This window comes from Gracilinanus agilis, chromosome 5 (assembly GCF_016433145.1).
Source record: "Gracilinanus agilis isolate LMUSP501 chromosome 5, AgileGrace, whole genome shotgun sequence".
In the NCBI taxonomy this organism is placed as follows: Eukaryota; Metazoa; Chordata; class Mammalia; order Didelphimorphia; family Didelphidae; genus Gracilinanus; species Gracilinanus agilis.
In genome coordinates, this window is record NC_058134.1 from 172485127 (window position 1) to 172511081 (window position 25955).

The following is a 25955-nucleotide window of genomic DNA, read 5'->3' on the forward strand; positions in this document are numbered from 1 at the left end:
GTTCGTCTGGACTTGTTTTTATGTCCCCTTGAGGAGTTTTGTGTGTTTCGGTCAGGAGAGGTTAAGAGCTGCTTCTTACTCTGCCGCCATCTTAACCCGGAACCTAATTACTGCCTTTTTATCATAAGTGCCCAAAGGCACTTCACAAATATAGTTTCTTACCTTTACAACATCCACAAGAAGGAATAAGGTAGCAGATATATTGCTTACATCTAGAAAGGCAGAAACTGAGGTATTAAAAATATTACATTATTTTCTCTTTAAAAAAATTTTTAACCCCTACTTTCTGTCTTAGAAATAATTTTAAGATTGAAGGATAAAGGTTAGGCAAATGAGGTTAAGTGATTTGTCCAGGGTCACATGGTAAGGAAGTATCTGAGGTCGAATTTGAATCCATGCCAACTCCAGGCCTGGCTCTCTAACCACTGTGCCATCTAGCTGCCCCATATCAGTTGTCCTAAGATTTCCTCAAATAAACTAAATAAGTTCAACCAAATGGTCTTTGAGAACACCCTCAATAATGCGCAAAAGGTAAGAAGAAATTGGATCTAGGCCTGTCAGTCAATAGTCAGTCATTAAACATTTATTAAGTGCCTATTATGTGCCAGGCACTGTGCTAAGCACAGAAGATACAAACAGAAGTGGGGGGAAAAGTCTCTGTTTTTAAGAAGCTTCCAGTTTAATGAGGGAGATAACAGGCAAACAATTATGTACAAATAAGCTTGATGTGGGATAAATAGGAAGTCATCAACAGAGGGAAGGCACTAGAATGAAGGGTGACTAGGAAAGGTTTACTGAAGAAGGTGGGATTTCAGCTGACATTTGAAGGTAGCCAAGGGCAGAGATGAAGGGTGAGAGCCAGTAAAACTGCCTGGAGTCGGGAGATGGAGTGTCTTGTTAGAGGAACAGCAAGGAAACAAATGTGTCTAAGTTGAAGAGGAGGGGATGGATTGAGATGAAAAGGCATGAGAACTCTGTCAAGAGAGGACAGGTGATGAAGGGCTATTGCCATTTAATTACTGAGCTGAAAAATTTTGCCATGTCCCACCTCCTTTATCGGAAGATCAAGAGTGTCCAAAATGTCATCAACAGCATCACCTTTCAATTAGCAGTAAAATCTAGGGAATGAAGCTAGAAGGCATTTTGCCCATTCTGAGCCCTGAGATGAAAAACTGAAGAGTTCTCAGGTCGGCTGGGTGGGCTGTCACACATATCTCAGAAACATCTTCTTCGGGGAAGTTAGCTGGCTCAGTGGGCTTAAGGGGGAGGGAAGAAACCCATCTTCTCTTGATCTGTTTTCCATGGTGCCTGTTAGTTTAGCAGCAAGGCTATGTCACTGAGAATGGCTCCTTCTCAGTTAATGCCAGATAGAATACTGCCATTCTGAAACTCAACAAAGCCCTGTCTACCTACTAACAAATAGGAATGCATTGTGGACAGCAAGAACTTCATTCTGCCATCCTGCTCTATCTTACCTCAGACTCTGGAATTTTTTTTTAAAGCATCATCAAACTAAAATAAGGTTAAGGTAGAGTCAACACTTCCCTGGAATATCTGTCTCCCTCTCATTTCTCTGCTCCCCCATGAAGAAAGAACGAGCTATCTGGTGTGGCTAATTGGAAAGCTGCCATCCAGGAAAACTGAGGAAGCCTGCAACTTACAAGCCATTATGATAATATATTAATAGGAAAACTCAACTCTAATCTTACCAGAAACTTGACTTGGCTTCATGAGTCATCGAAAAACATGCTTACTCTCAACCATATCCCATGACAAAAAGTTCATTGTGGCCTTAAGTAGTCTTTTGTAGTTGTTTGATGGTAACGTGAATTTAGGAATTGGGATTAGAACTGAACCTATATATATACTATAACTGATACAGGGAACTCTCAGATGAGGAAACTTCCTTAATTTAAAGTTGGCATCATCTCGGAAATTATTGCGTTAGAGAGTTGTCTAGTTCAGTGACTTGTCCAGGGATACACAAAAAGTATGTTTCAGGGGGCAGCTGGGTAGCTCAGTGGATTGAGAGCCAGGTGTAGAGATGGGTGATCCTAGGTTCAAATGTGGCCTCAGCCACTTCCCAGCTGTGTGACCCTGGACAAGTCACTTGACCCCCATTGCCTAGCCCTTACCACTCTTCTGCCTTGGAGCCAATATACAGTATTGACTCCAAGACAAAAGGCAAAGGTTTAAATACACACACACACACACACACACACACACACACACACACACACACACACACACACAACACACACACACACACACATTTTTAAAAAAGCTTTCAAAATTTGAATACACAGAGCACATTAAAAATATCTACTTAGAAATAGTTTCCTTTAAATTACTGATAACTTTTAAAATCTGGAACACCAATAAGAGACAGCTATTTATTCATCTAGAATGCTGGTGTTTAGAAGAAAAAAAATAGGTTTAAATAGGAAAATTAGGAAGACTAAAAGACAGACGGTGCCTTTGCTGGAGCTCCCCATCCTGCCCTTTCAATCTCCCCAATCTGGTATAGCCCATGACAGATGGACTCAGGGACTCACACCTTGACTGGCCAAGAAAATTAGCTTCTCTTGAGCCTCAGTTTCTCATCTGTAGAGGAAGAATTGGCAGGACTTGTCAAATGATTTTGAACTTGGACATCAGGGAGAATGGTGGAGCCCATAGCAGAGATAGAGAAGTTGCAAAGGAAAGGGACATTAAGGAGATGATAATTTCAGCTTTGGACATGTTGACTTTTAGGTTCCAGGTAGAAAGGTCCAGCAGGCAGTGTGGGATGCAAGACTGTAGGATAAAAGGACCGTAGATTTAGAAATGGAAGGGACCTTAGAGGCCAGAGTCTAATCCCTTCATTTTACAGAGAAAGGCCAACGGACATAGGAGTCTAGAAATGATGACTGGAAAAATTGCTTTGGGAGTCCTTTACAGAGAGGTTAAAACTAAACCTGGGAGAGTAGGTGGTTTTACAGATTGTGAGAAGATGTGTTTACAAGGTGTGTCTAAGCCCTATCATGTTCACCTGACAATGGCAAGTTTAGAGCTCTGAGTGATGTGGCAAAAGCTCTTTCCAGACTCATGATTCTCAGATTTTACTGCTAACTGGAAGATGAGAATGAAGACCTCACTGTAGATAGTCTCAAGATCATCCATAACAGAGGTGGGTCTGTTCAGCAGCTTATCAAGTTATTAGGTGACAACAAGTCTAGGCCCATCTTCTTGCCTTTTGCATTAACCTTTTGGGTGACAATCTTTGAAAATTTGAAATAAATCAGTTTACTTTAATGCTTCAGTTTCTGCCTTTCTAGATTTAAAAATATCTGCTACCTCATTCCATTCCTTCAGGTGAGTGTTATAAAACAGTGGTTCTCAAAGTATGATCCTGGGATTCCCAGGGGTCCCCAAGTTCTTTTCAGGGGCTCCACAAGGCCAAAATTACTTTCATATTTACACAAACAAAAGCTCTTTGGGAGAAGAGTGTCCTCAATAATTTTTAAGAGTGTATAAGAGTCCCGAGACTAAAATGTTTGAAAACTTCTGTGATAAAGTTACATGTTTTGGTTTGATCCATGGCAGGAGAAAGATAATCAGCAAGGAGAGGCACTGAGTACACCTCAGGATGATTCAGCTAAGCCCAGCTCTCTTGCCTGGATTACCCATATTGGTCTACCAGTTAAACTCCAGGAAAGAAACATGAACAGTCTGAGTTCTTCTTCCCCTGAGACATTCAAGTTTTGAAGAATGTCTCAATGCCTTTTGCCCTCTTTAAGACTAATAAAGATATTATTCAAAGGAGTATTTCTTGGTATATAAAGGAGGCTTCAAGTTAATGAGGCTAAAAAACAAAAGACTCGGCTAATATCCATCACAAACCAGGGCAAAAATGATCAGTTTGTTCAATAAAAACCATCTTAGGCAGAATAAAAGCAGAAAGAGATGCTAAGACCAAAGCTAGCTTTCTATCCACAGCACCGTCCTGGCAACTGAGCCCTTTGGCCAAAGGAGGCCACTCAGATCACAGTTAGATAGAGGAACAGGAATTGGGAGAGGGGGTAGTCGCACCAAACATGAGACAGAAATATGAGACTCATAATGAGCCATTTAAAGTTAAAAAACTAGAGATTTAATATCAACCAACAGATCATTATTTATTAAGTATCTACTATGTGCCAATCACTGTGCTAAGCACTAGGAACACCAAAAAAAGGGCAAAAGGCAGTCCTTGTCCTCAAAGACTTTATAATCTAATGTGAGAGACAGCATGCAAGCAAATATGTACACAGCAAATTATGCACAGGATAATCAGGAAATAATTAAATGAGGGGAAGTACTGGAATTAAGAAGTTGGGAAAGGTTTACTGTACCAGGTGAGATTTTAGCTGGGACTTAAAGGAAGCCAAGGAGGTCAGTAGTCAGTGAGGAGGAAGGAGGAAGTTATCCCATCTTGATCATTAGCTGACCTAATGTCAAATTCTTGGCCATCTCAAAACGGCTTTTCCTTGTTGAGCCCTCCCCCTGCAGCACCTGCACAGGATGCTGAGGATTATCACTTGGTTCCACTTTTCCCAGTTGTGTAGTGTGTAATTACAACTCTTGACCTTCCAGTAAACTGAGTCCTAGATGCATTAAAGCAAAGTTCTGGAAGTTTCTTTCTTCTTATGGTTCTAGCATGCATCCTCTCATTCCCATCTCCCCTCATTCTGAGTCACGCATATTGGTGTTGCACAGTTCATTAGCTGGCACTATCTAAAAACAGGGTTAGATGCCACAGAGTAGGTGGCAACATCTCAGCTGCTCATATGTTGGAAAGGCCACTTGGTTCTCTTCCACCCTCATCAAGGGGAACACTAATTTCTCCCTTCATACAATACCTCATCTCTTTTAAGAAAAAACTAGCCTAACTCAATCCTTCCACAGGAAGACACTTTTTTGAAGTGCATTTGAGTCCTGTGATAGGATAGGAGTCATTTCAGGTTTTAAAGTCAAACTCTGTATCTTTATCAGATTATCCAATTACATGCAAGTACCTACTAACTTAAGAACAGCAGCAACAAGCAGATAGCCTCCCAAAATACCACAACCTTGAATGCTTGCCTTAAATATAATTATCTTTATGCAGATGATTCTCAGACCTATTTATCCAGCCCTAACCTCTCTCCTGACCCTCAGTTTCTTATAACTGACTATTGTACATCTTAAATGAGTTTTCTATAAATGTCTCAAACTCAACCTACAAAACAGAGCCCAAACCCTCCCCTCTTCCCAGTTTCCTTATTACTATTCAGGATACCATCAATCTCTCTGTTCCCTTACCTCATGACTCATGTCCTCCTTGAGTCTTAGCATTCATGGCATTAGCCCTCACCACAAATATCCAGTGGTACCAAACTTTTTCATTTATGCCTTCACAACATCTCTCATGTGTATTGTCTTCTTTCCCCTCATAAAGCCACCAGCCTAGGGCAGCTCTTTATCACATCTCACCTGGATTACTGCCGTAGTCTTCTGGTTGGTATCCTTTTCTCAAGTCTCTCTCCAATATAGTTCATCTTCTACTCAGCTGCCAAAGTGATCTGCCCAAGTCCTACATGTCACCTCCCTACTCAATAAATTCCAAATGGTTCCCTAATTCTGCTAATATTCAATACAAAATCCTTTAAAAAAAATACCAACTACCTAACCTTCTGTCTTAGAATTACCAGAAGAGCAGTAAGGGCTAGGCAGTAAGGGGTTCAGTGACTTGCCCAGGGTTACAAAACTAGAAAATGTCCAATGCCAGATTGGAACTGAGGACCTCCCATTTCTAGATCTGGCTCTTAATCCACTCAATCTGCTCTCAACCTACTGCAGAGCTACCTGTAGCTGCCCCCAAGTAAGTATAGATTCTTTTTTTTTTTTAACATTTAATAATTTTTATTTTTTAGAAAAGTTACATGATTCATGCTCAGTAAGTATAGATTCTTCAGGTACAGCAGTGACCAGAAGGAGAAATATAGTTGAAATTTCTGGGGGGGCCACCATCACTCCATAGAGCCAAAACAACTTATTTTATTAAAGAAATTATTGGTGACTTGGCTTCTTTCTTATTATTCATTTCCTTAATATACTCCCTATTGAACCTTCCCCTGTAATAAAGAGAAATAGTTAAGGAAAACTGACCCACAGAAATACTGTCTGATGGTATAAACAACATTCTGTTTCCATAGCATCCCTCACCTCTATCCTAAAAAGAGAAGAGCATGTTTCATCATCTCTTTTCTAGGGCCAGGAATAGAGGAATGACTTACTTTTCAACAGGAAAGGCCAAAAAAGCTTCTACCAATGAGTGACCTTAGGGTCACTAAGCCAGAGTATGCCAAGAAAATAGGAAGGGTTTTTTTTTTTTCTTTCCATGAAAACTGCTTCTGATTATTTCCAAACTTTCAAAAGGTCTAGAGGATAAAGTCTAAACTTCTAAATTCGTTTACAGTCCTCCCCCAATTTATCTTTCAAACTTTCTTTCCTATTACTTCCTCCCCGACATGGATGTTCTTTTCTGGCTGGGCTACATGCTCTTTGGTTTTTACCGACTAGCTCCTGCTGTTGCCCCTACCTAGTATGTCTTGTCTGTGCCCATCTGTCTCTGCATAGCCTGTGTATCCCTGAGAAAGACAGCTCAAAGAAGACTTCCCATATCATTTCAGCCCATAAGATAGAATGGAGCTCAGAGTTTATCTAAAGGATAAACCTGGACTGAAAATGAGAAAGGGGCATCTCAGGGATTAAGCAAATTTTTCCAGGACTAGCCAGCAAGTTAATGGCAAGGTCAGAAGCAGAAGCCCAGGTCTTTTGCCACCTGGACCCTCAACTCTTTTCCTTTCTTTCCTCTGAACTCCTGTGGCATTTAGGACTTGGACCACTGACAATGCCACAGGATGTTTTACTTCACTCTGTATTTTGGTTGAATTTTTCCGAGATTGTATTTTATAAGTTTCCTCAGAGCAAGAATACATAGAACATTTACATTATCCACTAGTATGGAATTGGGCATATTGTAGGCAATTTCTCATGCCTCTGCCCACAGACGTAATTCAGAGGGATGTCTTTATTACTTTTCCCCCACAGGATGGCAGAATATGTCAGTAGTTTTTAGGAGAGAATAATCCTTTCATCTAAACTCTGTATCTCTTCTAGAGTTTAGCACATATCAAGCACCTAATAATAATAAATTAAAAACATTATTTTCTGCCTTAGAATCAATACTAAATATTATTTCCAAGGCAAAGAAGTGGTAAAAGCTAGGCAATTGGGGGTAAGTGACTTGCCCAGGGTCACGCAGCTAGGAAGTGTCTGAGACCAGATTTAAACTCAAGATTCTTGTTTCCAAATCTGGTGCTCTATCCACTGAACCACCTAACTACCTCCACTTAATAAAATTTTTAGAAAATTGAATAGTTTGTGTTGGTTTGTTACAGATCTTTAAGAATAAGGATAAGGACTAGATCAGTGATTTCATTGTTATAGGCAACTTCTGGGTGAGGATATTCTTTCTACCAATGCATATCAACAGCTCTCTTAAATTTATATCTTAGGGAGCTGCCTAGAATCAGAGGGGTTACAAATGGAGCCTGAACCATATTAAAATGTAATTGGGGAATATGTAACAAAATTAATAATAATACAATAAAACAGAAATAGTTCCTATTTGTGGTTTTCTAAGTTGATATGTGGTCTTTGGGATCCTTAGGGACCATTTAATTACTTCCTTTTTCTATCTGAGTTTGACCCTACTGGCCAATAACACTGGAAGGCAAGGAGACTTGCTCTGGGTGACGCAGCCAGTGTATATGTATCAGAAGTAGGACTGAATGCAATTTGAATGGCTCTAAAGCTAACTAACTCTCCATCCACCATACTCTGCTGCTTTTCTCAGCAATTTAAATCCCTATGATAAATGAATGATTTAAGGCATGCTCAGTCATCTTCACCAAAATGAAAAAACATCTGTGCCTTTCACACTACCATGAGGGTCTTGCTGATAAAAAAAAGGACAAAGTTAAGTTTTTTATACTTTCATTCTGATCTGTTTTTCAAATCGAGATGAGAAGTAGAAGGGGGTGGAACTTAAGTCAATTTCCTCTAGTTTTTATTTCCACGATTCTTTGTGATACCCTAGAATAGCATTGGCCAATGTTTTCAAGATCACATGGCCAAACTGCAACTTCAAACTGTCTGTGAGCCACCCAGCCCCTCCCATTACCCCAGACAGCAGAGGGAGGAAGAGGAAGAGGGTGGCTGGACAGAGGGGTGAGGCATGCAAAAAATGTCCTCAGACATGGTGGAGAGGAGGAATAGAATAGTCCTCTCTGTGCTGCCCCAGCACCCATGCCATAGCTTTGCACATGTGGCCCTATACATTTCCAATCATTCATTCTTAGGCATTCCAGGGATTTCATTTCTCCAGAGACTGATTTTTATCAATTCATCTTAAGCCTCTCCTAGTCAATCAACAAATAGTTTTCTTTTGGGGGTGTGTGTGAAATAGCACTAAAAAGGGAAAATGGAAATAGAGTTCAAAATCTTCAGGTTCTATGTAGACTTTGGACTAAAAGCCACACTAAAATTTTGTCTCTATCTATACTTTTTTGCTGTTCAGGTGTTTCAGTCTTTTCCAATTCTTCATGATCAATTTGGGATTTTTCTTGGCAGAGACACTAGAATGGCTTGCCATTTCCTTCTCCAGCTCATTTTACATATAAGGAACCTGAAGCAAACAGGGTCAAGTGACTTGCCCAGTGTCACACAACAACTATGTCTGAGGACAAATTTGAACTCAGATCTTTCTGACTCTGGTTCCTGGAACTCTGTCCACTGTGCCACCTGGCTGCTTCTGTATGTACTCTAGACTTCCTACATACACATATTTGCTATGCAGCATAACAGGTTAAATCCAGGTCTAGAAAGTATTCTAAGTGGGATCTTCCACTAGAGTAAAAATAGGAAGACGGTGGTAGGGTGATTTCAGAAGTCTGAAATATAGTGACCCTATAAGGCTAATTTTCTTTTATGCGATTCCTTGCATCTCTGGTTGTAGAACCACATCCTTCTGAGAGGACCCATATCCCTGGAGAAAATTCAGTTCAACAACTAGAAAATATTTACTTTGTGCTAATTTCTGTACAGGTACATGTTTGCTGCTCTCACAAAATCTTTTGATTTGTAGAGTAGAGAAGACATTTACATTCTGTCTTGGCTATGCAAACACAATTAGAGACACACAAAGCATTATGGAAATTTGTAGGAAGGCAAGTCACATTTCTAGAAAATTTATTTCTGCAAAGTTTCAAAAGTTGGTTAATACCAGTCCTTGTTTGTTTTGTTTAAGAGGATAGGCTTTGTTTGTATAAAGGAGTGATTATCTCTTGGTGTTGTTGGTATAACCCTGGGTGGCTGAGATCCAGGATCAGAGAGAATATGGATGGCATTCCAGGGATCACAAAGGGTTTGGAGGATTTGTNGGATCAGAGAGAATATGGATGGCATTCCAGGGATCACAAAGGGTTTGGAGGATTTGTCAGGGGGAGAGAGAATCTTCTGACTTCTCTTATATACATTTTTGAGAAGAACAAGATTTGTTTGGTGTTCTAGTGACCTTGAAAAAGGGCTTTTCCCACCTAAGTTTTACTGTGCTCGATAGAAAAGGAAGGGAGTGGGGAAACTGGGACATAAACAGATTGACATTTGGACCAGAGAGCTAGAAGAGAGAAGACAAGTGGGTGGCAGGAGTAGACTGGAGCTGAGACCAGGTTAAACCAGCAAATATGACAGTTGGTGACAGTGAAGGCCAAGATGTAACTCTTTTTACCTCTGTTCTCCAGAGCATAGAAGTGTCTCTGGCTGGGAGCCCCAGCATAGTATGTACCGTATTACTGGATACTTCTAATAAATTACATGACCATTGCTGAGTTTAGACTAAGCCTGTAATTTGTGGTTTGAGATTGAGAGAGGGCAAACTAATCCATGGGAAAGGAGTTTTACCTGGTTTCTTCTAGAGAGGGGGCTGAGCCAGTTAGAGAGAATGATTTTATAATTTTGGAAATTTACTAGTATATTCCAAAACATATCTATAAGACTACCTTTGAAGACAGTGAGAAAAAACTTATAAGAAGATGGGCCAGTAGCAGACTGAGGAGTAGAGGATTCATGTGTTTGTCCCCAGGTGTCCATACTGGAGATATCCTGCATCACCTATTTACATTCTAAATCCCAATTTTTAAAATAGAAGTTATGTTTTTTCAAGATAATGTCACATCATCTCTGGGTGCTAGTAGCTGTGAGGAGATGGACAGCAGCTTTGAGTTAACTATTCTATTTTATTTAAGGCATTGCACTCAACAGCATGTCACATGCTAATCCTATCAAATGGCCCAGAGATGTAGGAGGCAACCCATCCCTATCTCCTCTTTTACCCCACCCTTGCCCCAAGGATAGGTCCTGAAAGATAGAAAGGTTCAACAAGAAAATAGATCACATAGTTTCTAACCCACCCTCCCCCCCCCCCAAAAAAAAGCTATTTGATTTAAAAAAAAAATCTTAGAGAGGATTTACTCCCACTGCATACATGTGTGCACACACACATGCAAGTACTAATTCTTGCCATCACTCACCAAGGTAAAACTTCTGGACCGAGAACTGCTCCTTCTGCTGTCCAGACTCCCATCCCTGCTTAAGTCACTGTGCCTGTAGCTGGGAGACATGTCAGCATCCATCTCTAAACAGTCTGATGTCAGATGATTTCTGGGCATCCCCACAGGAAGCTCAGCAGCCTGCTCCGTCAAACAATGAGGAATGAGGCCAGCACTGAATCCTGGAGTGGAGGGTCATTTCTGGAAAAAAAGAAAAAATTAAATGCAATGTAAGCATGACCTAGATCTTAAATTGACTTTCAACCCACAAATGAAAATGCCAGCATGAGATCAACTGATTCAGGAAGTGTACTTGAATAAGTTGACCATTAGATCAAAACAAGTAAATGAGAAACTTGAGTCCTAATTCTGTCAACAATGTGCATGATGACTTAGTAACCCAAAGTACACATGGGGGCCATTTAAGTAGGTATAATGAGGACTCTTTTAGTGCTGGAAATTCAACAGGACCAAATTGGGACAGTCTCTTTTGCCCTCAACAGTTCTGCATTTTCTTCTCTTTCATTATTCCCTCAATTAAGAGGCTCTAAATCAGGAGTTCATCCTTGGTTTTTTTGTTTGTTTGTTTTTGCATCACTGACCCTTTTGACAGTATGATGAAGGCTATGGACCCCCTTTTCAGAACAATGCTTTTAAATGCATAAAATAAGAAAAAATCAGCGGATCGCAAATCAAAATCAAAATAGGCTGAAATATAGTTATCAAAATATCAAAATAACAAGTTCATGGACATCCCTGATCTAAATAATTAGATCTTAAATAGAAAGTTTAAATTAATTGCTTAATTTAATTATTATTCTTGGCTTGAAAGCTACTACATTAATCAGAATTGTTTAGAGACAATCCTGACATCATATTTATTTGTCCCACCATTCTGTTCCATGGTACTAACTCCAGCACAGTATTAACTTCCTAAGGTACTAACTACAGTATAGCATCATTAAAAGTACCTGTATTAACTAAAAATAAAAGGGAAAATCACACTAGTTTCATTCTTTAAAAAAATGTTCTCCCCACCCCAACTCATTCTCTTAAGAGTTTTTAATTTCACCTTAAGTCTATATTGTTTTCCTACCAAACCATGATGGCCCAGTCCAGAAATTTTTGCACGTGGAAAGTAACTTGAGCATACCTAGCTGAATCCAAGAGGACCAGAAAGGTTAAATCTAGCCCAAGCTCACATCTAGGTGGTGCAGGAGATAAGAGTGCCAAGCTTTGAGTCAGAAAGACCTTAGTTCAAATGTGGTTTCAGACTCTTACTAACTGTATGACCCTGTGCAAGTCCCTTAACCCTGTTTGCCTCAGTTTCCTTATCTATAAAAATAACTGGAGAAGGAAGTGGCAAACCACTCTACTATCTTTGCCAAGAAAACTTTAAATGGGGCCACTAAGTGTCAGATGTGACTAAATTAAAAACAACTGAACAACACGTTTATGTACTAAGTTGGTACCAGAGCCTGGAGTAGAAACTGAGTCTCCTGATTCCCAATCTAGCATACTTTTGTTATTTGAGGTCCTCTTGTCCTTGAATCCTGTACTATTCCTCCATCTTCCTCTACCCCTATGTTGGTAATGACTTTCCACCATGTTTTATATCTCTTTAATGCAACTACCACTGTGTATTATAGTGTTCTTGTTTGTCTTACTTCTTTAATAGACTAAACTCCAGGAGAATGGGAGCTATGTCTTATCTAAATGTAAAAACCCCCACAAAGCCTCTCCTAGTGATAACACAATCATACCAGCACAATGCTTTGCACAGAATAGGAGTTAATGCTTGAATGATGAATTGTGTTTACTTTCTGTTACATCACATACACACACATACCTACCCCCACCTCCCTGTGCAGTTGGGTTCTACCTAGGATCCCCCAGGCAGAGTAGCACTAGTTGTCCTTGAAGTTAAGCTGGCAGAAAAAGAGTCCATAAGCCAAGGCTACTGAACTGATCCATTTAAAACAGAGGAGATAGAAATATTCAAAGTGCTAAGTCTACAAGTTATAATCCAGCTTTATGATTATAAGTTAATTAAGTATAAAAAATCCACCAGCCCCTCAGATTTGTAAAGATGATTTATGCCATTTTCTTTGTTCTTATCAGGAAGAATTCTTAGCTACCTCCTTCGCAAAGCTAGTGTTTTTACTGAAGGGGACTGCAGGTTTTCTGTCCTGTTATTCAACAATATTCAACACTGAAGCATCACAAAATCCTCTCCCCTCTCCAGTCATATGCCCAGACTTATGCAGAAGACTAATGAAATTTGGAACTTTAGAGTCAAGGGACTCTAAAACCATGCATACTCTTTGATCCACTAATACTATTACTAGGTCTGTGTAACAAAGAGATAAAAAAAAAGGAGGGGAGGAAGAAGGACCTACTTATACAAAAATATTTATTACAGCTCTTTTTGTGGTAGCAAAGAATTAGAAAATGAGGCAATGGCTATAAATTGGGCAATGGCTGAGCAAGTTGTGGAATATAATAGTGAAGGAATGCTATTGTGCTAGAAGAAATGACAAGCAGGATCATTCAGAAAAATTTGGAAAGACATGAACTGATGCAAAGTGAAGCGAGCAGAACCAGAAGGACATTGTACACAGTGACAGCAATATTTCTTGATGAACAATTATGAATGACCTAGTTATTCTCAGCAATGCAGAGCTGTAAGACAACCCCAGAGAGTTAGGATGAAAAATGTCATCTTCCCTCTGAGAAAGGACTGATGGAATCTGAATACAGACTGAAACATACTATATTTCACTTTCTTTACTCCTTTTTTTTTTTCCTATTTGCAATCTCATCCACAAAATGACTAATGTGGGGAAATGTTTTACGTGATTACACATGTAAAATCTATATCAGATTTAGGGAATGGCTGAACAAATTGTGGTATATGCTGGTGATGGAATACTATTGTGCTCAAAGGAATAATAAACTGGAGGAATTCCATGTGAACTGGAATGACCTCCAGGAATTGATGCAGAGTGAAAGGAGCAGAGCCAGAAGAACATTGTACACAGAGACTGGTACACTGTGGTAAAATCGAATGTAATGGACTTCTGTACTAGCAGCAATGCAATGACCCAGGACAATTCTTAGGGATTTATGGAAAAGAACGCTACTCACATTCAGAGGAAGAACTGCAGGAGTGGAAACACAGAAGAAAAACAACTGCTTGAACACATGGGTTGATGCGGATATGGTTGGGTTTGTGACACTAAACGACCACACCAATGCAACTATCAATAAAACCAGTGGAAATGCATGTTGGATATGGGGGGGGGGATAAAGGGGGAGTGAAGGGGAAAGTAAAAACAAGAATCATGTAACCATGGAAAATTTTTCTAAAAAAATAAAATATTTAAATCTGAAAAAAAAATCTATATCAGACTGTCGTCTCAGGGAGAGGGGAGGGCAGAGAAGAAGAGTCAGAAGAATGAAGAGAATTTTAAACTCAAAACAAAAAAAAGTTTAAAAATAAACAATTTTATGTATAATATGGAAAAATAAAATATTTGTTTCTTTGTTTTTAAAACTGGTGTGTTGTCAGCTGGCAAGACCTCTTGGCTACCAATTGAGGCTTAGCAGTCAAATACAGAACTTCAGAATTCTTTAGAGATTTGAGCATTATCTTTATTAGGATGGTACCAAAATTATAAGGGGAGGTCTTCAACAAGGAATTCAAGGTAACTGAGTTGCCCATGTCAACTCCCTTACTCCTGTGTATACTTCTGACTATTTTGGCAGGCAGCCCAGCCTACCTCCTGAACAACAGGAAATCCAGTGCCCTTAGCAAAGCCTCTCCGGAGATCAGAGGAGGTAACAAAACACTGGACAAAAAAAAAAAAAAAATGGCTGTTCTCCTATAGAAATTTACTCTGTATTTGTTCCATGAGGAAAGTCCTGTCAATAACATATTTGTTGGTATGATGCTGTGCCAAGTAGCCTAGAGTGCTTTCTCTGAGGCTCTCGAGATCAGGCGAACCTACAATTTACCTAAAGAACAACACATCAAAGAGAACTTAGCATTTAGGCAGACTCTTTTGACAGAGAGGCAGTGTGGAGTTGTGATTAGAGAGTTAGGTAGACTGAGGTTTGAATTCTGCTAAAGATACCTTCTAATTGTGTGATCTAGGCAAGTAACTTAACTGTCCAAGTTCCTAACTCCCTAGGTTGTTGTGAAGATTAAAAGGATTACTTTATGTAAAAGCACTTTGTTGGGGCAACAAGGTCGTCAGTGGATAGAGCACTAGAGCCTGGAGTCAGGAACCTGAGTTCAAATCTAGTTTCAGACATTATTAGTTGTGTGATTCTGGGGAAGCCACTCACCACTGTTTGCCTCAGTTTCCTCATCTACAAAATGAGCTGGAGAAAGAAATGGCAAACCACTCCAGTATCTTTGCCAAGAAAATCCCAAATGGGAGTCATAAAGAATTGTGAAACAACTGAACAACAATAAGAAGCACTTTGTATCCCCTTTTTATATCCTCAACAACACAGGGTCCAATACAAGGTAGGCGCTTAATAAAAGTTTATTGATTATTGATTGATTTGCAGACCTCAAAGTCATAGACAAACATGAGCTTTCCCTATTAGGTAGGGGTCATAGAGATACTTTTTGGGTTTTTTTTTGACATTTTATTTTATTAACTTTCAACAGGGAATGCTATCTACCTCCAAAGAAAGAACTGTTGGAGTCATCTTTCACATCACTGTATTTATGTTTTTATTTTGGGGTTTTGGTTATAAGCAGCCCCCCAATTTCCATCTCTTTGCTACCACAAAGAGAATTGTTATATTGGAACACAGGGGTTCTTCCTTTTCCCCTGGTATAGAGATACTTTTTGAAGTATCAGCTCATAAGAAGGCAAACAGAATTACAGTTACAAACTTACCTTTCCACTTAGGACTGGGAGTAAGCTAAAATAGACAGAAAAGAGGCCATGTTCCCAGGCACTATCCCTTGTTCAGGACCCATCCTAAACTGAGTGGCTTTAGAAACTCTTAAGAAAGTCTCTGTCTTATGATTGATCACATGGTTCAATAGAGATATGACTAGGGATATTGACTTCAAATGATCCTCTATTGCAAATAGTAATGATATGGAAATGGGTTTTGAACAATAATATTGTAAAACCCAGTGGAACTGCTCATTGGCCAGGGAGGGGTGGGAGGGAAAGAACATGAATCATGTAACCATGAGAAAATATTCTAAATTAATTAATGAAATAAAATTTTTTTAAAAGTCTCTGTCTCACTTAAATCCAATTTATTCTCCAATCAAAAGACACCACTTAGTGATATCATTTTGGTCCTATTCAAATTTGAAGAGCAACAACCAACCAATCAACCTCCATCAGGACAGGGTTCTTAACCTTTTTCTATGTGTCATGGACCCAATTTGTCAGTCTGGTGAAGCCCATGAATTTTTTCCTCAGTGTAACGCTTTTAAATAACTAAAGAAAATGTCAAATTTCAGTTAGAGGTTAGTAAAAATAAAGATGTAATTTTCTGCCCCATTTAAGTTCACGGACCCCCTGAAATCTATACGTGGTCCCATGGATTAGAATGTGAGTTCCTTGGAGGCTGGGGCTGTTTTACTTTAGTCTTTGTAACTCCAGTATTTACCAGAACCTGATATATAGTGGGAGCTCTAGAAATGCTTGCAGACTGTTCTATTGAGGCCTTGCCACCTTGGTCCTTCTAACTAGTCTCCTTGTCTACAGCTTTTCTCTCTCATCTATGGTGTACACAACTCCAGGTCCAGCTTCCTAAAATACCACTTAGATCATGTAATTACCCTGATCAAAACCCCCCATCGTCTTCTCACTGCCCAAAGTAAGCCTTCTGATACTGACTTTGAAGGTCCTCCAAATCCAGCCTCCTCTTATGCTATTTTCTACATAAGCTTTCTGCCCGTGCCAATTGGACATGTTAACTGTCCCCCTAAAATATAACTTCCAAGCTTCTGCTTATCATGCTTTTTGCCTCTGAAACATCTTCCTTACTCTTCTCTGCTCACCTAAACCCTATCTTTCCTTTAAGTCTCTCATCATAATATTAAAATAACTATAATATACTTAACACGATAGAATTATAACTAACATTTACAAAATGCTTTAAGGTTTGCAAAGTGACATATATATGATCTCATCTGAGCATTAAGACAACTCTGGCAGGTTGGTGCTCTTATATTATCTCCATTTTATAGAGAACGAAATGGAGGTCGGAAGAGAATAAATGACTTGTCCAAGGCCACAAAACTACTAAGTGATGGAGTGAAAGGAATGGAGTGAAACTCAGGTCTTCCTGACTCCAGGCCCAGAGTTCTATTTAATGTTAGTTATCCTTTTATATATTATTTGTTTTATACATTTTAATTTATACATTATTTTAACTCCATATATATACGTATGTATATATATATGTATATGTACACTGTATATATAGTTAAATGTGACAATTATCTCATTTTCTATTGCTCTCAGGGGGCAGTATAATGACCTCTAAAGGTTTACTTAGTTTTATTTCCCCTTTAGGGAATCTAATTTAGATAAAAAGTTCTGAATTGAGCCAAAGTTGCTTGAATACCCAATTAGGAAAAATTATAAAGGGGTAAAATCGAACTTCTTCATGATATAAATTAATCATACAGCTATAGGAGGCAGCTGCAAGAATTCAGGCAACAGATAAACCAACTTCAAGTGATGGCAGAAAAAATGGGTGGCAGAGATGCTATAAATACAGGACTCAGCAACTGATTGAATGAGAGGTTAGGGGAAAGGAGGGTTTAAAGAAGACTCTGGGATTTTAAGTATTAGGTGACTGGAAAGACTGTGAATAACAGAGATGTGGAAACCAGAAGGAGAAACAGGTTTAGAAGGAAATATATGGGGAGGTTTGGATAGGCTGAGATGTGAACAGAATATTCAAGTAGCCCTGTCTAGAAAGCAATTATAAATGTCATTCTGGTGAACTCAGGAAAGAAGTCAAGTCTTGAAAGGGATATATAGAGGTAGCCAGCTAGCACAGTGGAAAGAAGATCAGGCCTGGAGTTGGTAGGACATGGATTCAAATCTGACCTCACACATTTGCTAGTTGTGTGACCCTGGGCAAGTCATTTAACTCCAACTGCCTAGCCCATGCCACAATTCTGTCTTAGAAATGATAGCAAGGCAGAAGGTAAAGGTTTAAAAAAGAGAGAGAAAGAGAGACACTTGTGAGTCTACCATATAGAAATAACAGTTGAAACCTGGGACTAGATAAGGTGACATATGATGACAGATGGGAATGTCTTCTTTTTTGAGCAAGAGGAAGAAGGAGAAGGAGCAAATGATATGAGAGGAGGAAGAATGAAGAACAGCTCAAGAAGTGGGGTAAAGAATGTCAAATACAACAGAGAAGTCAAAGACAAGAGAATTGAGAAGAGGCTTCTGAATCTTTCAACTAAGAGGTCATTGGAGGCCCTGGAAAAAAACAAATTCACTGCAATGGTCCAGATAGAAGAAGCCAATTTGCAAAGGGGTAAAGAATGGGTAGAAGATGAAACCCTGGATGTGGATGACTATTTCTGTAGATGTGTTAGGGAAGGAAGCTCATTATTGGGGGAAAATCTAATCCTGCAAGATCCCATCAGCCTTATGCCCCATCTAATCACTATCTTTCACCCCTCTGATTGGAGGGTGGAGCCATGAAGTCCAGAATTTCCATTTAAGGAGGCAGCTCAGCTCAAACACCTTATTTCTTACCTAGCTGCACTATTCTGCACTTCCTTGACTTCTCCATCATACCCTTTTCCCCACTCTCACTTTTTCTAGCCTTTTATTCACTGCCTTTATCCGTTATGCTGTAAGCTCCTTGATGGTTTTCTTTTTTCATATTGTATCCCCAATGGCTTAACACAGTGTCTGACACAAGCAGTGCCATCAATCAATATTTTTTGACTAATGTGCCAGACACTGCTATAAACACTTTACAAGTATTATCTGATCTGATCCTCACAACACCCCTTGCAAGTAGGGGCTATTATTATCCCTATTTTTTTACAGTTCAGGAAAATGAGACAACAGGTTCAGTGACTTGTACAAGGTCATATAAACTAGTAAGTGTTTGAGGCTGTATTTGAACTCAGGTCTTTCTGATACCAGGCCCAGAACTATATCCAAAACGTATACCTGGAATCAATAAGACTTAAACAAAAAGGACCATACCTTGAGTTTATCCACAGAGTAGCTAAACAAAGTTATAGCTGTGTTCACAGAATCACAACTGGAAGGAACTTTAGAGACCATCCAGTCCGGGGCTTGTTAACCATTGCTGTATCTTGGACCCTTCTGACAGGATGGTAAAGCCTATGGATCCCTTTAGCAAATAATATTTGTTGCTTAATTTCCTAACTGCAAGAAGTGTTGAATTTGGGTAAGAGATTAGTAAAAATAAGGGTTTTTTCCCCCATCCAAGCTCGTGGGCCCCTTGAAATCTATTCACATAGATCTGGAGGGTCTATAAGCTCCCAGTTAAAAACCTCTGATGGAATCTAAGCCACACCTGAACAAACAATCTCCACTATACAAAAAATATGGTCACATCACCTTTGTTGGAAGACTTCTAGTTGGAGGAAATCATGGTCTCCTCATGAAGCCCATTCTACATCCAGAGAGCTCTAATCATTGGGAATTTTCCCCCTTTAAATCAAGCCCATATCTGCCCCTTTGCAGACTTGCCCCTTTGCTCTACTTCTGCCTTCTGAGGCCAAGCAGGATAAATCTAATCCCTCTTTCATGTGACAGCCACTCAGACTCTTGAAGATATTGATCGTGGCCCCCATAAATTAGTCTTTCCTTGGGTTGACTGATAGAAAAGATAATTTGTCTTAATCCAGGTGATTTGGAAGTAAGTAGGCCCCAGGTGCCTAGGCCAGCACTTAGAAAAGAGAGTGTAATTTAATCTGGGCTAGTGTTTATTCTCCACAAGAGAACTGCAGAAATGTTGGAACAGGCTGGAGTTTAGGGATTTCAATTCTAAATCTCCCCTGTTCATGGTCTGACATTTGCCACACAGTCTTATGCCCTCAGTCTTGGCACCCAATATAAACAAAGTGATAATGTTTGCTCTGAAGGCAGAGACGGCCTAACTAAAGAAGGAATGGAAATTTTAACAGTTTCTGGAAAAGTTCCCCCTTTTCCATTTCTAGCTATAAATTATAGAAGCTGTATGGTTCAGTGGAAAGAGTATTGGAATCAAAATGAGTCGTTCAAAGTCTTACTGCCCCTAGGAACTGGAAGGACACAATTTCTCTGTGCTCCTGTTTTATTATCTGAGAAATGGGGATGTTAACTTGTGCCATCTACTTCACGGGTTTTTTGTAAGAATCACAAGAAATGATCACACATGTATAACCTAGAACAAGTTGCTTACTGTCTTAGGGAGAGGGAAGGGAAGAGAAGGACAGAGGAGGAAAATTTGGAACTCAATATTTTGGAAAACAAATGTTAGAAATTGTTATTACAGGTAATTGGGGGAAAATAAAATATATTAAAAATTATGCCAAAAATATGAAATCACTTTGTAACTCTAAGGGTATTACATACAATGCAGCCAGGAAACTGGAACTGAGTGACTATGCCTATAGGAAAAAGGACATTGGCTGTGCAGTAGCATCCCCAATTAGAGTACCAGCTTGGAGCCAAGTCACTTTTGTCACTATTTCTTCATTTGTAGAGTTAAGGGGCTTACATAAAATTGTTTCTAAAAATCTCTTTCTAGCTGTCAAGTTTTATAACTATCTTCATCCATTGCCTTTTTGATTTTTTTTGTCATCGTCTTCCCTTCTCATCTCTATAGAGATTTTGGGAAGGATTGAATCCAAGAGCTTAGAAAGATAAACAATTTTTAAAAGGATGTCCTCTATGTTTTATGTATGTTTTAAGTAGCTACTAGAGGATCCCATTGACACAGTTTCCAAAAGATGATAGTCAGATGACAGTGTTAGTCCTGATTTTCTTAAACATTAAATATGGGGGCAGCTAGGTGGCTCAGTGGATGGAAAGCCAGGCCTGGAGATGGGAAGTCTTGGGCTCAAATGTGGTCTCATACACTTCCTAGCAGTGTGACCCCAGACAAAGTCACTTAGCTCCAACTGCCTCTTGATTACTGTTCTTCCTCTTTGGAGTCAATAAGATTCTAAGAAGAAAGGCAAGGGTTTTAAAAAACCAAAACATCCAATGTGAAAATCCTTCACAGTGCCATTTGTTTCTGTGCCATTAGAGTTCTTTACCATAAGTGATTTTTTTCCAAGTTCATAAACAGTAGGAGGAAAATAGTGAAATAAGTTAGCTTTTCTTATGTGACAATTTCAGGAGAAGTGAGACAAGAGCTTACTTAAGATGAGGCTCTCACTTTCTTACACTACGTTTTTATTATGGCTCTAACTATGGCACTCTCATGTGATGCTGTACTTTTAACAGAAATGCCAAGTTTGGGGAATGAAAACTAACTGGCAAATTGTTTTTATGAGCCTTTTGTGTTTTCAGTCTGGGCATATCCTAATTCATTAGTAAAAAAAAAAAAAGTAAGAGGGGAAACATTTTACCATGCTGATTTCCTATTATTTGAATACAGTAAAATATCATTTAAATTCAAGGTGAATTTTCCATTTCCATTTTTTCTAGAAAACAATTTTTTAAATAAAATGATCTTGGTTGGAATTCATTCCATAAAATGAGATTTTAGTTTAGTTATCGCACATGACTGTGTTTATTTAAACTCCTCCCCTCCTCCCTTACCACTACATTTAAGCTTAAATTCCTAATTTTATCCAGGATTTGCTAAACCCCATGTTTCTCTGATAATATGTACAGAGCTGACATAGCAAAGAAATCACAAAAATCACTCCTCTTGAAACAATTCATTTTCTTCATAAGAGTTTTTTTAAACCCCTTACCTTCTGTCTTAGAATCAATACTAAGTATGGGTTTCAAGGCAGAACAGCCAAAAGGGCTAGGCAATAGGGGTTCCAAGTGACTTGTCCAGGGTCATTCAGCTAGGAAGTGTTGGACCCAGGTCCTCCTGACTCCAGACCTGGCTATTTATCCACTGAGCCACCTGGCTGCCCCTTCTTCAAAGAGTTTTCAAGAAAAGGAAAACCACGAGCACTCTGGTAATTACAGAACTGGAAATTATTCAAAAGTCTTTCTGAAATTTCAGCTTACCTGTCGGGTCGTGGCCTTGTCACAGCTGGCACATTTTCCATTTTCCAAAATATACTGTCAAGGAAAGTATCCAAAAGAACAGAATACCTTGAGTAGTCCTTTTTTTCATTAGGTCTCACCTTATATATCCAACTTGTCTCTTTAAACTCCACCACAATAGTGGTTCACTCCAAGGAAACCATGTGGGCTAAGAAGCCCTCTTACTATCTTGGCCCATTTGTCAATGGATTTAAGTACTGCCTCCGATGGTGCAAATTTCCACTCAACCCCACACCTTTTCAAAAAGCTGTAGAAAGGAAGACAAGCCTGTAGGAAGGTTGGCTTGGGCCCCAACAAAGCCAGATCCTCCTAGGAATACTTAAGAGATGAAACCAGAAGGACAACAATAAATATGAGCAAAAATGAAACAGGTTTTCCAGCATTTCTCTGGTGACCTATTCTCATCGCTGATGACTGTGAATACCACATTTGATCTCTGACACCTCAGTGCCTGGAATGATACATGAGGAAGTAGAAAAAGCATTTAAGAATGAGGTTGGGAACAGCAGAAAATATGGTAAGGAGCTTAGAGGTTAAAGGGTTCTGGATTACTGAAAAGCCACTGTCTTCTTTTTAAAAACATTTTTTAACACTGACCTTCTGTCTTGGAATCAATACTAAGTACTGATTCCAAGGTAGGGGAGCAGTAAGGGCTAGGCAGTGGGGTTAAGTAGCTTGCCCAGGGTCATGCAGCTAGGAAATGTTTGAGGCTTACCCAGGACCTTCCATCTCCCAGGTTGGCTCTCTATCCACTAAGCCACCTAGCTGCCCCCATAAATACTTTCTTAAAAAGAGTTGGACAGCCAATGTGTTGCTTCATTTTATTTGACTGTAGTTATTCCTGGATCCAGAGCTGGAAGGGACCTCAGAGACCAAATTGTCCAAAACTCTAATGGTATAGATGTAGAGTCTGAGACTTAATAAGGTTAAAGGAATTTCTCCAAGAAGTCATGGTAGTATATATCAAGATATAAACTGACATCTTCTGAATTCAGAGTCAGTGCTCTATCTGCTATTACAAGGGAGGGCATTAATGAGTCAGTCAACAAGCATTTATTAATTGCCTCCTACCCTCCAGGCACCATGCTATGAGGTGGAGATGTGATGACAAAAATGAAACAGTCCCTCCTCTTAAGGAACTTAAATTCAATCATTTTGGGGAAATGGCAGTAATTGTTTTTATAAGTCACAATAAAACATTTAAAAAGAATCAATGAGGGGTAACTGGGTGCTTCAGTGGATTGAGAGCCAAGCCTGGAGACAGGAGGTCCTGGATTCAAGTCATTTAATCTCTGTTTCTAATCCCTTATTGCTTTTCTGCCTATTGATTCCAAGATGGAAGAAGGTAAGGACTTAAAAAAAAAAGAATCAATAGATGCCATCCATGGGAAGCATCAATCACAAAAGATGAAATTGTCCATATTAACAAACACAAGATGGCAAATGTCAATTTGGGAGTCACTGCCAGAATAGTTTTTACCTGTGTGCAATCACACTATCAACTGGCTAAAGGCAAAAGCAATATTAAATTAGACAGCTAGGGGCAGTGAGGTGGTTCATAGGATAAAGCACCAGGTCTGGAGACTGGAGGTCCTGGGTTCAAATCTAACCTCAGACACTTCCTAGCTGTGTGACCCTGGGAGCCTTGCCACTCTTCTTAGAACTGATTCTAAGGCAGAGGGTATAGGTTTAAAAACAAAAAGGCTAGAGATAAAGAAAATACTCCCTGAAATTACAAGTTTACACTGACATATTTAAATAAGCCTAGAGAAATTAATTTCTAAGGAAAGCTGCCCATAATAAAAGACCCAAGATGCCCAGAGAACACCTCAGCCAACAAACTTCCAGAGAGACATGACTGGCCAGTCCAGTGTTAGGTGAATCTCAATTCATTTGGAAAATATTACAGAGTAGCATGGTTGAAGACTATATTCAACAAGAACTCACAAGATAAAAGGCAGCAGATGGGGATACAAAACTGTAGTAAATACAGTGCTCAATCCAACTAAATCAGATCATTCCAAGAACAATTATAGGTGAAACAAGGAGGAGGATGAAGCACCTATAACCTTTGGCCATACTCCTCAGAATGTCCTGTTAATCAATTGATAAAAGAAAAGGTCAGATGCATCCATTTTAAGAGTGTCTTTCATTATATGGCTCCAACTTATCTCTCCAAACTGATTTCACATTATATCCCTTCAGGATTCTACATTCCACCGAAATCAGCTCATTTATCTTTCCCCGTGGAGCATTCTTCTGCTTCTATTCCCTTGTATAATCTGTCCTCTGTGCATAGAATGGTTCCCCTTCCTCACCTTCTTGAAATCTCTAATTGTCCTCAAGGCTCAGTTCTGTGGGGGTAGAGATGGGACAATGAGGGACAAGAGGGAGCAGTGGAAAATGCTGCACACATCCAGAACTAAATTCATTATCTTTCCCCGTAAATCATTGCTGCCTCCCACCTTCCCTGTTACTGTAGAATCTGGAAATCTAGATGCCACCGTTCCCTCCTCACTATCTCTCATTCTCCATATCTAATCTGTTGCCAAGGCCTATTGATCTTACCCTTACAACATCTCTTAAATATGCTGCCTTCTATCCTCTGACACTACTACCTCTTTGGTGTAGATCCTCATTACTTCACTTCAGATCTATTTCAATAGCTTGCTGGTGAGGCTGCCTGCCTCAAGTTTCTCTTCACTCCAATCTATCCTCCAGTCACCAACAAGAATTTCTTAAATTGCACAGTTGAACGTGTGAAACCTCTCCTCACTCAATAAATTCTAATAGCTCCCTACTACCTCTAGGATCAAACAAAATACTTTGGCATTCAGAGCTCTTTATAACTGCCATACTCACTCCCTTCCTTGTACCTTATTTCTCACCATATTTTCTTTTTTCTTTTAATTTTTAAAAAAACCCTTATCTTCCATTTTAGAATCAATGCCCTATATTGGTTCCAAGGCAGAAGGGCAGCAAGGGCTAGGCAAAGGGGTGAAGTGACTTGTTCAGATTCACACATATATGAGGCCAGATTTGAACCCAGGAAGATGAGTCTTCCTGACTTCAGGTCCAGCACTCTATCCACTGTGCCACCTAGCTGCTCCAAAGATCTTCCATTTAGAGTTCCAACCATTAAGATTTCAAGATGGAGGTGCAGCCAGATGGAACCAATACACAATACTGATTCTAAGATAGAAGGTAAGGGTTAAACTTATTGGTTCCAAAGCAGAAAAGCAGGAAGGGCTAGGCAATGGGGTTAAGTAACTTGCCTAGATTTACACAGTTAGAAAGTGGCTGCAGTCAAATTTGAACTCAGGACCACTAGATTTCTAGGCTTAACTCTCAATCTTCTGAGCTTTCCCTTTTAAAGGCTTAATTAAAAAAAAATTCATGATGGTCTAAAAGCTGTAATTCTTATCATTCTTTGCCCTTCTTTCTGTCCTTCTACAACTATCACTACAGAAAACAAAAAGAGTCACACTGGATTAAATTTGTTTTTTATTCATGTTTAACAGGTTACTAGGGGCAAAGCATTTATCATCACATGGGCACTGGCGATAAGCCTCCTTGTACTTAGCTCAACTGGTCTTTATTCACACAGAAGAAGCAATGAAGAATGTGGGGAAAACACCTATATGAGTGTGTACCTGTCCACACACACACACACACACACACACACACACACACACACAACCACAAAATAGACAAATGCAAGTTGAAAAGTATTTAAATATGAATGTTTACTTTGTATGAACAATACTCACTATCAATGGACAGACATTTATAAAGCACCTATTGTGTGGCAGATCCTGTCCTACTTAATGGGGATACAAGTATGAAAGTGACAGTTCCAACCATTAAGAACTTGGTGGACTTCTTCACATACAGCAAATACTCAACAAAAGTTTGTTGAATTAAATGCTTATGTTCATACGCATGTGTCCACATTTAGGCAGGCAGATACATTTTACAGACAATAGATTATATTAGAATTAATCAAAAAGGC

General features: G+C 39.3%; 1 protein-coding gene and 1 non-coding gene across 2 annotated transcripts in view; both read right to left on the reverse strand.

Moving 5' to 3' along the window:
* PROSER2 (proline and serine rich 2) overlaps positions 1–10793 on the reverse strand; it is a 42447-nt gene extending 31654 nt beyond the window's left edge. The window contains exon 1 of the mRNA XM_044677762.1: positions 10656–10793. Coding sequence (XP_044533697.1) covers positions 10656–10793 — 138 coding nt within the window. The remainder of the gene's footprint in view (positions 1–10655) is intronic.
* On the reverse strand, positions 4756–4880 carry LOC123250819. Its single transcript, XR_006506454.1, has one exon. It is a non-coding gene; the product is annotated as a U6atac minor spliceosomal RNA (small nuclear RNA).
* Positions 10794–25955: the final 15162 nt, after the last annotated feature.